The 12,705-nt window shown below is 39.3% G+C and overlaps 1 protein-coding gene across 2 annotated transcripts; it reads left to right on the top strand.

Annotated features, from left to right (window-relative positions):
- Positions 1 to 540: 540 nt before the first annotated feature.
- LOC133423670 (zinc transporter ZIP12-like) lies at positions 541 to 10,571 on the top strand. Of its 2 annotated transcripts, none has more exons than XM_061713942.1 (12): positions 541 to 1,041; positions 1,553 to 1,843; positions 1,919 to 2,126; positions 2,862 to 3,022; positions 3,196 to 3,367; positions 3,581 to 3,753; positions 3,827 to 3,982; positions 4,422 to 4,502; positions 6,311 to 6,380; positions 6,510 to 6,668; positions 6,760 to 6,947; positions 9,694 to 10,571. In XM_061713942.1, exons 1-12 carry the CDS (start codon positions 814 to 816, stop codon positions 9,820 to 9,822), a joined length of 2,016 nt encoding a protein of 671 aa, XP_061569926.1. In that variant the 5' UTR covers positions 541 to 813; the 3' UTR covers positions 9,823 to 10,571. The 2 variants fall into 2 exon arrangements, with proteins under 2 accessions (XP_061569926.1, XP_061569927.1); XM_061713943.1 differs by having other exon boundaries at positions 914 to 1,041; positions 1,535 to 1,843.
- Positions 10,572 to 12,705: the final 2,134 nt, after the last annotated feature.

Below are 12,705 nucleotides of genomic sequence, written 5' to 3'. Positions count from 1 at the left end.
ACCATCAAAACAAATGCAGAATTTCTCACCGGTAAGTCTCTCGTCCTCTCGTCTCTGGGATGAGTTGACCTGTACGATCTCCAGTGTGGGAGGCTGCTGATGGGCTCGGCATGTTTTGCTCCGTGTTTTCGATTCTATATGACTCAGAGATCATGAATAATAAGAAAAGCCAAATCTCTGAGCATCACTGGGTCTTTAAGCATGGGGGCCTGACAGTCAGCACAACACATCTACTCATAAACACCAGCTCATGTCTTTCTCTTGAACTGCTATTGCTAAAAAAAGGAAACTGCCTCAGTCCATGAAATCTCGCTCATACTGATAGAGAAACTTCCGAGAAAGCTCTTTGTGTCAGATATTGAACTGTCTGCCTGAGTTATTACCGTACATTAAAAACAGCTTCTCCCTAATACTAATTATTTTCTCTACATTTCCCCCCTCTTCATGCCCCCTTATCCCTGCCCTGTGCTCTCTCTCTCACTTGCCTGCACTAATCCTTTTGTTGTGGACTGAGGGGCCCAGACTCTGACTGACCATTCGGGACTGGTGGACGGGTTCAGCCGAAGTGTGCCTGCAGAGCCGCCCTGTTTTCCAACAGACCAGCCGTCCGATTATTAATGCCTCTCTCTTAATGCCTTCCTCGGCAAAATCAAACCTGTGCTCTTATATTTTAGAAGATTTCTTTTGTCATTCACCTTTGCTAAAATCTCTTCCCTGATTTTCTCTCCTATCGTTTCCTTTTCTCGCCTCCTTGTCTCAATCCTGTTCCCCGGTCCGGGGAACGTGCGTGAGTTTCAGGGCACAGGCAGGAACATGGGTTTATGTTTGCTGCTGCTGCATTTTTGTCTGCTGGGAGTGCTGGACGGGAAAGGCCAGGACCAGGGGTACCTGACAGAGTCGCTAAGAGCTCTGGATCTTTCCCTGGGGAATGAAGACGAGCCCAAGCTCCAGAAGAACAGAACCAGTGTCCTGATTACCAAACTCTTCCAGACTGTGCACTGTGCAGAGAGGACAGGCGTCTCCCAGGATCTGTGTGAGAAGGTAAAGTTTAAATCTGATTCTTTATCATGAATGTGTCACTATGTTTAAGCGATATTATACTCCAGTGTATTTTCTGCTAAATGTTGAATGACTGGAGAAGTTAAACATCCATCAGTTTGAGCTAGAAGTAACGCACATGTTCAATCAGTGGACTGGCAAAGACATTATGTATGTGTCAAGCCCCAAAAATAATTGTAAGAAGCTGTGCTCTCAGTTTCTAACTGTTTGTCTCTGAATATGTTGATACTTCTAACTGAGGGCAGTGCTTAACCTACTCTGTTAAAGGATTGTGAGTGTAACTGGGCTTGTATTCAACTTACAACAGCAGAACAACAAAAAAAGACTTCCATGAAGCACAATACAGTGAGTGTGGAGAAAAAATAAGCCTATTATCAAGGTGACCGCTGTTCACCTACATGCTGATACCTGCCTGACCTGGTATTTTACAACACTTGCAAAAATCAGCCTATAATAGTTTTGTTTTTCATGCTAGGTGTGATTTCTGTTGCAGTGCCTGACGTCAGACATGGTCCTCTCTTTGCTGGAGGACGATGAAAGGGTTTACCTAAATGAAGAAGACTACCAGCGGATGTCAACTCTCCTGCTGTATTACATAATCAACATGAAAGATCTCTGTGTGTCAAACACGACCTCGTCATTTCAGTTCTATCTTCAGGCCCTCACCAACCTACATCCAGTTGAGGACAATCACTTCCTGTCATACAGCGAGACAGAAAGTATTTTGCAGCTCATCAGCCAGCACCATCACCCTTACAATAAACACAATTCCTCTGATTCGCAAGTAAGGGCTGTTTTCTAACAAATGTACCCTTTACAATTAAATGTGCATATGAACATGTCATCTTTGATTCTACAGTGCATTGAATCAGCTCACCTCCTAGAGGATGTGGACACTGAGGGGACTTCTGGTGCAGGGCTGACAGCTGTGCCCAGACTTGCTGCAGCAATCATCAGCCATATCCTGCAGGGCCACTGTTTCACACGGAGGAACCTCCCATCCCCTGCTTTCTTTACAGACTACATATTTCATTCTCAAAATTGTACGAGGAATATGCAGATTAAAGGTAAATTTAAACATTTACATCAAAGTATCTTTTTCATGATCATAACTTCACGGACATGCTTCAATTAGCCATACTACATAACATGGCATGTTTTCATTAAACTCCAAATTTAACTCAAATTTAGTCAAATTGATATGATTTAGAGCAAAATAGCATGTATGGTTTCTGTTATTTGCATAGTCCATAGAGAAGTGAGTAGATTATTATGGCACCGGCAGCATGAAATCCCATTTTCATAATTAGTTTTTTTGAACATGTGTCATTAAGATTTTGAGCTCTCATGCTCTCAGCAAAAAGCTCTCAAAGTAATGCTGTCCCATCCCGCTTGTCTCTTGTGACAACTGCAATTTATGAAAACATGTCAGTCTGGAAAAACGGCGATCGCTCTAAATGACTTGCAATATAAGTCAAATAAATTGTGAATGCTCTTGCATATACATTTTAACTTTCTCTAGTTTCTGGAAAGCGCTCAAAATTTTTTTAGACAAGCATACTCAAACTACCAAACTCCTATTATTTGTTGGGGTGGTAATTAAAGCCTTTATAGTAGTGTAGCCAGCAGTTTTATATAGTGCTTCTTTATCTCTGTTGCTTTATGAACTATGAAACTGGTTTCTTCATTTTTCTGCAGAAAGTTGATGTTTTCCCTCTTCCCTCTAGCTTTCTCATGAACTTGTAAACATGCAATTTCATGAAGAAATGTTGAGGCTGTGGTGTCACATGTTCTCTACTTAGACCTGAAGGAGCTGCTTCATCAGTTGGGAATAGGTCACGAAGAAGCGGCAGACTCTCATGACAGGAAGCGGCAGAGCACCAGGAGCTCACAGAAGCTGGTAATGCATTCGGTGGACAGCTACAACCACAAAAATGAAGAAATAAGCAGAGACTGGGGACAGGTAAGGCTGGGAAAAATATTTGCTCGGTATTCAGAGTAAAAACACTGTGTGCTTTGAATGACACCACACTGTACTATGGCAGCATTGCTATAACTAAATGGAGGTGCTGTACATTCAGAGTTGATAGGTATCCTGCTGATCTCAAACCCGGTTTTGTTTTCCAATCCAATCAGATGTGTTTCTCAGCCAGTCAGCTGATGGATATATTTGCTCTGGATCCTCATTTGGCCATGTCTGAGGACAACTTCAGACAAATTTGTCCTGCCATCGTTCAGCAGTTGCTAAGCAATACCTGTGGCTCTTCAGAGCAAAAAAAATCGGATTCTTTGCCAAGTGCTATTGAGAGTAAGTTATCTCATTATTTTGCTCCACATACTGTACAACTGTCTTTTAAGTACATGCTAACATTCAATTACATAAATATTTGACTAGTAATTCAATACTAATTTAACTGGGAAATCAGAAAAGTAAAAATATTCAAAGCAAGCAAAAATATATGTCATCATTGTTCAGAAAAAAAGTATCTTTGAACTAAAATGTTCAAGTTTCCTCCTACAGAGTATGGCTACAGCACAGCTGCCGTTCTGCTTATTACAGTGGGATCCATGTTCAGCATCTGCCTGATCTTCTTCAACTCCTGTCAGGAGACCTACACAATCATTCTGCAGCTGTTCGTGGGCTTGGCGGTGGGAACCCTCTCAGGAGACGCTCTCCTGCACCTTATACCACAGGTACCAGGCCATTGCATCAGTGGCAACATCCTTGGTGGTAGAGTAAGTTCAAGCCTTTTTATGTCCTTTACAGATCCTCGGCCTCCATGATGAATCTCACAGTCATCATGATAAGGACTATATTGAGGAAAAGGATTATCTGTGGAAGATTCTGGGCCTGATCGCTGGAATTTATGGCTTTTTCATCATTGAAAGGATATTCTCCTTTATGGGCCCTTGTCATGGCCATGTAAGAATTTTCTTTTAGCTTTCATTAATTCATTTAATTTATAAATATACCTAACCCACATCATATCAACAGAAAGAGGCTGCAACCGTGTTTTTTAAACATTAAAACAAATAAATAAAATCTGGGATGTTAAGTGTGAGGGCAAAAACATGAACAATGAGGTAATTGGAGATTCCAAATCATCCATAGCAGTTTCTATAGATATGTCCCTGTGACGGACTGTCTAGCTGTCCAGGGTGTATCCCTTTCCTTATGCCTGAAGAGAGCTAAGGATCCAGCAGATCCCCATGACCCTGATTAAGAATACGTGTGCATATATAATGGATGGATGGGTATAGATAATGGATGGTTGTTAAGGGTGAGTGCTTTGCAAAAGAAACGTTTGTGTCAAGACGGTGAAGCATGTGAAGTAACACCCTCACGTTTCTGTTGTCTGAAGGGTCACTCCAGCGATCTTCCCTTAGAGCTGAACTGTAATTCTCAGTCACAGAAGGGCAAATCCATCTCTACCATCCAGCTGGTGAGTCTATCCCCAACAGAAGCTCAAATGCAATGGGCTTTTATCTACACAGTGATAACAGACAATGAGGACTATGGTTACACAGCTCTTGGAAATTAATTAAAATGCTGCAACATGGACTAACTATAGACAGAAGTCACTTTAATGACCGTATAGCTACTGTATATAGAAAGACAAAAACATGCAAATGTTTGAGAACCAGCGTTTTGTCTAGGCTGAAGCATATACTCATTTAACATTAAATGAAGCTAAGTAAAAAACTGTTCTGCGATAAAATTCAACATCATGGAGCTTCCCCGGTCTAAGCAAAAAAAATAAAAATCCTCGTCAATTTAAAACCACACTTCCAAATTATATGATGCATTAAAGTACATGGCATGGGTAATTTCAATTATGAAAAAAATATTAGTGCTGTAATGATGCATTCATGCCAGTTCTGACTGGGCATGCTTAATTTAGTACACCACTTTCTGTGTTCATTACATCAACATGACTCTGTAGTAAGAGAGCCCAGAATTAAAAATGCAACATTTGAGACCCCACTCTGTTGAATTGCAGGTATCCAATATCAAGCAGAAACAGGAAAACATTTAGTCTTCGAAACTATAGACTGGTATTCTCAGTTCCCAAACAGTGAGCTGTTGAAGAGCTGCATAACTGTGTTAAATGAGGTCCATCATACTTTCAGAAACAAAAGTTTGACTACATGTGCTTTGTTTTTATAGTTCCCTATGTAAACGTAGTGTTTAAATAATAAGAAAATAACTGTTATATTAAAATTTCTAAGTGATAATTTATCATAACTCATAAAACAATTTTTATAACGTTTCATAAAATTATTTCAACTTACACTGTGACATTATTTGACAAAAACTAGGCCAAAATACAGTAACACAGAGGACAACTCATGTTTGTAACTTATAAAGTACAAGTCATACCTTGTAAAACAACATTAAGGGTAAGGGTTGAGTAATTGTTTCTATATGTTATCAGTTTCTAACGTCATTGTGGATAAATTTGGCCCACTCCTCATGACAACATTACTTCACTTCATTGAGGATTGAAACACTGATTTATTCTCAGCTCTCTTAAAGTCTCACACTGCTTTTCAAGTGGGTTCAGGTTTGGATTTTTTTATCCCACCACAACAACAACTTGGTTCTTTAGTTTGTTATATTTAGTCATTCTGTTGTAGATTTGAAGATTTCTGGAGCCTGTCAAAGGTGTTGCCTCTCACCCTGGGATGGGTTCATCCTGGACAGACTGAGTCCATTACCACACAGAGACAAGCAAGACAAACCATCCTGCATGCTTAAAATCCCTATTATAGTCCTTTTTAGAATCAAAAATCAACCTAATATGGATGTTTTTTGGAAGATCTGAAAGAGTCAAAGTGGTACCCAAGTTCTGTGGCTACGACACAAATCAGTACAGCAAATTGGCACAATTGTGACTCCACTGTCAAAAAACTAGATAAAAGAAAATAGGAATATACAGTACACAAGCAAATGTTAACTACTACTACTATTTAAATTCTTGCTGCACTGGTGTTATGCAACAGGAAACGAGGAGCAGCGTAGGAGGGTGCGCAGAAACACGGCGTGTAGGATGCTGAATTATCTGGAAAGTACTTTGTGTTTGTGTTGAATTGTGTACCTACAGTTTAATACCTACATTAAAATTAAAGCATGGAAACCTAAAGGTTGGGACCTTCCCACCCCCCCAAAGTACCCCTTATTGGTTAATCTGTCAAACCCTGTTTTCTTCATTTGACATTGAAAACTCCTTGTCTCTACTGTATCTTGCAGGGAACAGAGGATGATTTAGAGTGTCCAGAAATATCTCCTGAACATACAGACAGGATAAATGCTCAACAGAGTAAGTTAAATGGTTCCATCAAGTAAGATTTACAGTGTCACATAGATGAATGTGTTGTATTTCGTAATTAGTTGCTTGAGTGATCTCAGTACAAGCTTCAATGACACAGAAACCTCTTTGTGTTCCCAGAACAAGGGGTTCCTCTGCTGGCTGTGATGATAATTGTGGGAGACAGTCTTCATAACTTTGCTGATGGCCTGGTTGTCGGGGCAGCTTTCTCCTCTTCAGTGGAGACTGGCATGGCAACCACTGTAGCCATCCTTTGCCATGAGATACCGCACGAGATGGGTGAGAGACGAGTTTTTATGGTGTGTTTTTGGCTGAGGCCACACACCATCGTGCTTTAACTGACCACCAAGTTACTGCTTTTGTCTTGAAGGGGACTTTGCAGTGTTGCTTAGCTCTGGACTTTCTGTGAAGACTGCTGTGCTGATGAACTTCCTCAGTGCTCTGACAGCCTTCATGGGCCTGTATGTTGGACTTTTTGTTTCTTCAGAGACAGACGTACAGCAATGGATTTTCTCTGTCACTGCTGGGATATTTCTGTATTTATCACTGGTAGAAATGGTAAGACATTCTCCTTCAAAGATAAGGCTGGTGATTTCCACGATTTGCCAAAAAAAACCCCAAGAAAAGGCCAAGGCAACAACTTTATAAATCTGGTATAATACATTCTAAAACTATAATTAACATGCAAATGATCAACAATCTTGAATAGGAGGCCATATCCCTTTATTATAAGGAACAGAGACTATTTTGGATAAATTCCACATGTATTAACCATCTGTAAAAACATACTAGAGCGCAAAATTTGGATAGCAAGTTTTAAACAATGTCAGCATATGACTACAAATAGATCCCCAACAAATAAACTGTTAACAAATAAACTCTTGTCTAACATTTCCTAACAATTAAAAACCTAAATTTGTAGGAAATTAAACTGGTTATCTTAATGTCTCAAATACCATTTTTAATATTTGAGGAATAGACAATCAGCTGTCATACAGTCCAAAAACATGCAAACTGACTGTAGGATTATTTTTCATGGCTGTCTCTGTGTGGGTCTGCAATGAACTGGCGATCAGTCCACGGTGTCTTTCGCCTCCAGATGACAGCTGGGAAATACTCCAGCTCAGCCTCAACTCTGAATAGGATGAAGTGGGCAGAGTAAATGGATGGATGGGACTGGAAATTCAAATATTTAAAACTGGAATATCATGAGGTCCTCTGCAGAGATGGCTGTGCAATCTCTATTGTAATCAACCTTCATGTGCCAGGCTTACAGATGTCTTTGGTTTTTAAGGAGTCTTTCAATTAACTCAAACAAATGTTGATTCCCCTTTTAATCCTACTATAATTTATTAAGATTTATACATTATTTTTTATTTTTCGTGACTCCCCAGAAGCCCATCTGACCAAAAACCTATTTAATATGCTAGAACAGGCCTGAGCCAGAGAGACCTAGCAACCCCACTCTCAAGACCCAAAGGATCTGCTGCCAATATTCTGTTACCAGATACCACAGGACGCCCCGAACCCTCTTGTATCAGCTCAGCGCTCTGATGGATTCAATCCAATTCAAATGTATTTACCGTATTTTCGCGACCATACGGCGCGCCGTGTGGAAAGGCGCAGTCTCAGTTATGTGTGCCATTACTGTATTTAACACACACACACAGCGCACCGAACGAAAAAGGCGCCATCTACACACACATATGGGGCGCCGCACAAACATACAAGTGTGCGTATTTAAAAATAGAGCGGGAGCAAAACTGAGTTTGATTGTGCTTTATTTAAGTCTTTATTACAAAGTAATACAAATTTTCACCAATGAATAAGGAGAGCCCCCGACAACACATATTCGGCGCACTGCGTCATTGGGCGCGCGGCACATTTTGAAAAAAAAACAAGACGTTTATATGCGTATAATGCACGCAAAAATACGGTATGTAGCATCTATTACTATACAAGTTGTCTCTAAGGGGCTTCCAGAGACCCAGAGCATGGCCCCCGAGCAATTATTAAGCTCCATGGATCAGGGGAGCACTTATAGAACATTAGATGGGTGGTTTTAATATTATGACTGATTGGCGGATATAAGAGTAACACCTTGTTTGCTATTGTAAAGCCAGGGAATCAAGACTAGTAGGCTCAGTCGGGTCTTGGGTTCACTACTTTGACTGATATCAATCGAATTCTGATGACACCAGTCTAATGGATAATCATGGAGGGCTGGATGCATCCTCCTCCTTGCAGAAGAGATGTATCTCAGCAATGGTTGTTGCGTCCACAGTCACGGTGTGGGTTTTTTTTTCCTTCAATCCGATCATTGTGTGTTTGTGCTATGGACACAAGGAAGGATATATGCAAACTTTTCAATCAAATGCCAGTGTGTAGTAGACCTATAGGCTATGTTCACTTTAGGTGACAGTTAGCATTTGACCTTATATTCATTTACAGTTTTGAAATTCCACACAGAACTTTTTGTCAACTCTAGTGTTCAGATTTGCGTATTTCTGATGATTGTACAGGATTAGCATCATCTCGTGAAACATTTTACTGAAACCTGGCAATGGTGAAACACTCTTCTTTTGATTTTCCAAGGCAGTTGGCACACAACCTCCTACATTACCACCACCTTGTGGCAGTAGTAAGAAGTTACTGTTGTACCAGTTCAGAGCTCACAAAGACAATAACTGCAAAATTAATGAATTTTCTTTCAAATCCTTATTCATCTCCAACATGTATGTATACTAAATGGGCTCAGTGGCCACAAACCTTATTTCCTTCAAGTCTACCTTCTTCACTGTTAAACAGTCCATACTCCTCCGCCTGAATCAGCACCAAAGAAATTGAACCAAATATGCATCAGATGATGAAATGGCATGTTTTTTCAGAGTGCTTATCGTCATTTTGACCTGCATTGTTGTCGAGGGACATGACCTTTTTTCCTCCACATTAAATGGCCCAAAACCTTTAAATAAATAATAAATAAATAAAAAGCTATTAATTTGGGTAGTGAATGGCAACTTTTGGCCCCAACATATGATGCTGGGACGCTGTCTTTAGCATCTAGCTCAAAGCAGTGCTCTGCTTTGTTACAGCCTTGAAGGGCAGCTATCACGGCTGTGGACGCTGGTTTAAAACCAGGGTAAACAGCTGGGAAGTACTCAAAGTTGTGCCAGTTGTTGAATTTGGTCTTTTCATAGGATTACTTGGTAAAAAGAAAACTAGAGTCATGGCAGCCTTATTCCATCTTTCTGTCAAACCGCTGAATGCATTGTTTTCACCCTTATCTTTTTTCTTTCATCAGCTTCCAGAGATGAGTCGAGTGAAGACCGACAGACCGTGTCTCTTGTTTTTCCTGCAGAACATTGGTCTTCTGATGGGCTGGGCTTGCCTTTTGTTGCTTGCAATTTTTGAACATAAACTCAAGTTCTGAATGCAGTATATAATGCTTTATACAGAGGACAGGACTAAAACAAATACAGGCTTAATCTAATGATTTATTTTTATTTGGGGTTTTTTTTGCAAGTGGTTAAATGTTTAGTTGCCTTGTAATTATCACACCATGCTCTACAAATGCAAGAGTTAGAGTTTGTGACAGCATTGAATCCCCAATATATGTTTCTTTTTTTTTTTTTTTTACTTAATGATGAACTTTTTTTTATCTCAAACACAATGGCTGCCTTTATTCTGTGAATTTGTTTAGACTTTCTACTGGCCTATTTGGCAACATGTACATATGTGCATATCTGCTGCTTGGTAAAATATTACTGAAGCCTCAGAAAATGAAAAAGTTTGATTTCTAGATCAATTTGCATCAAAAAATTGATAAAAAAAAATGTATCACAAATTTTCTAATTTCTTGTTCGAATGTGTTAAATACATTTTTAGTTTAGTTTAGTTTGCTTATTTTGTACAAATATTTTTTATCTAAAAGATCAGTGAAATGTTTTACCCCTGAGAATGAGAAAACTAAGATGCTGTTAAATGCATACACTTTCAGAGAATATTATTGAAAGTAGAGCAAAGAATATTATTTATAAGGTGATACTGGAGTGCTGCCAGACATATCTGGAAAAAAAACTCTCCATTTTATCTATTCATAATCAGATATTCACAGCTGGGTAAATGTACTTCTTAAAAAAATAAAAATCAACAAATATTAGATTTGCACTTTAAAACTAATAAACAACCACTCATACAGACTTGACCACTCTCCATGAAACTTACAATATATATATATATATATATATATATATAATCATCATTGGGGTCCTGTGATGAGCTGGTGACCTGTTAAGGGTATATTCTGTCTTTTTTTTGTTTTTTTTTGCCAAAGACACCTGAGGTTCCAGCAGATCCACTGAATGGGAAAAAGGAGTGGATGACAGATGGATAGATGGATTTTTTTATGGAAATGTTTTAACAGGTAAAACTGGGCATGACCTACTTCCGGACTACTTTTTTTAAAAATCATTAAACCTTATTGGCCTGATATAAGGGTCTTTGTTATGAAGAAGGACTGGAAGTTCATAACCAAGCTGAAGATACTGTCAGATAGTTATTTATGAAGCTCTGTGTTGAAAAACTCTGGTCTCTTTCAGCATCTCATCCCATAAGCATTGTTCTTTGTTTCTGAGGCCTCTCTGTGATCCAATACACGGGCATTTCCACCCACCTGAGCTCCTCGTTCTCTTCATCCACCAACCTGGGTGACTAATGCTTCTGCTGGTGTACAAGACAGAACTCCGACCCACACAGTGCACACGCTCTTTAGCGGTCAAAGTGGGCCTGTGGAAGGAGGTGGAGATAGAATTGGGTATGATGAGCACAGAAGCACAACATGATAAATGAAACACAGTAAATCAACTTATTTGTACATAAAATTGGATCTGTGATACTGACAGAGTGAGTGGGCTTGAGAATATTTTTCTTTTGGATTTATAATCAGCCTACAGTGATTAAATTCTGATGCTTCTAATACTGACAGTTCTCAATAATTTCAGCAAACAACTGAAAAGCACTTGTCTTATTTTTGCTAAGGATTAGTTTCTTTGCTCCTTTTTCGTGGTGATTATGTTAATTGCCCATTCAAGACTCATTGTAGAAACTGCAAAGTCAGTTCTATCCACAGCATAGTGGGATTATTTTCCTATCATGTCAGAAAAAGCTGACTCCATCTACTGTGACTTCCCGTGTAATGTTCAAACAATGGAAGGAAGTCCATTGTATTTTATCTCATTCTAGCAAAATCTGCTGTTATTTTAGAAATGCCCACCTCTTTGGCATTTCCAGGAAAGTATGGATCTTGCAAATTTGTACGTAAATCTGCTCTTTAACCAGCAAAAATACATTCTTTTAAGCCTGTGTGTGTGTCTTTTCAAGGCAACTACTGCCAGGATAGAGGAAGGAAGGGCTTTTATCTGTGGTATTTTGGTGTGAACACTGAACATTCTCACTTTCTCAGCAGAGACCTGTCAGAACAAGGCTTCAACTCAAGGGTCAATATGGCAGCAGAAAACACAAACAAGCTAAAAGAGAAAGGCAGTACAGGATATATAAAAATGTTATTTTTTTCCCTTTGATTTTAAAAAGATCTGATGGTAGCAAAAACCCTGTTATCACATTTAAATTGGCTCTAACCCAGATCTGTATTCTCCTTTTTTATTATTCTATTGAAACTGCCAAACAAGTATATATCTGCCAAAAGCCACAACTGTTTCCATCAGATTTACTGTTATGTGTAACAATATTTACTTACAAAAGCAACATAAAACTATAATAGTCATAAGATTAGGTTTATAATATTGGCTTTCTGACTTTCAAGTCTTTTCATTTGTCAAAAAAAATAAAAAGTATACACATACACGTAAACAAGATGTGCATGTGAGGGCTGAGAGAGAGCAGAGATAATAAATTGCATGTGTACATTTAAATGCCTTTTGAATTCTCTAAGTATCTTTTCCTGGGGAAATCTTAATACACAACAACATTTTGGATGTGCAAATGTAACTGTTCTTCCCCTCAAAAGATTTGCACGTACGTAAAGTTTAAGTGTAAGTGTCGCCATCTCACTCTTTGCTGGATTTGACCCTTACAAGGCGCTAAGCATGGGCGCAATTTCCACTGGGGACAGGGGGGACATGTCCCCCCCACTTTTCAAAATCACGTTTTTGTCCCCCCCACTTTTTATAGCTTAAAAACTAACCGTAGGCTCAGCCTGTAATTGCGAATCATCAAGACACCCTGTGCGAAGGTACTGACGGCACGCCAGCCCCGCTCTCCCTCATTCCTCCCCGCAGTGCGGATCAAGGCTGAT

Source organism: Cololabis saira, chromosome 22 (genome assembly GCF_033807715.1).
Source record: "Cololabis saira isolate AMF1-May2022 chromosome 22, fColSai1.1, whole genome shotgun sequence".
In the NCBI taxonomy this organism is placed as follows: Eukaryota; Metazoa; Chordata; class Actinopteri; order Beloniformes; family Belonidae; genus Cololabis; species Cololabis saira.
This window is presented reverse-complemented; position numbering and strand designations above follow the sequence as displayed.

What these genes read in the sequence shown, in the direction of transcription:
- LOC133423670 (XM_061713942.1), top strand. Translation starts at nt 814, where the DNA reads ATGGGTTTATGTTTGCTGCTGCTGCATTTTTGTCTGCTGGGAGTGCTG. An exon ending in TAAGCAGAGACTGGGGACAG is followed by an intron (nt 3,023 to 3,195) that starts GTAAGGCTGGGA and finishes CAATCCAATCAG; the next exon opens with ATGTGTTTCTCAGCCAGTCA. An exon ending in ATTTATCACTGGTAGAAATG is followed by an intron (nt 6,948 to 9,693) that starts GTAAGACATTCT and finishes TTCTTTCATCAG; the next exon opens with CTTCCAGAGATGAGTCGAGT.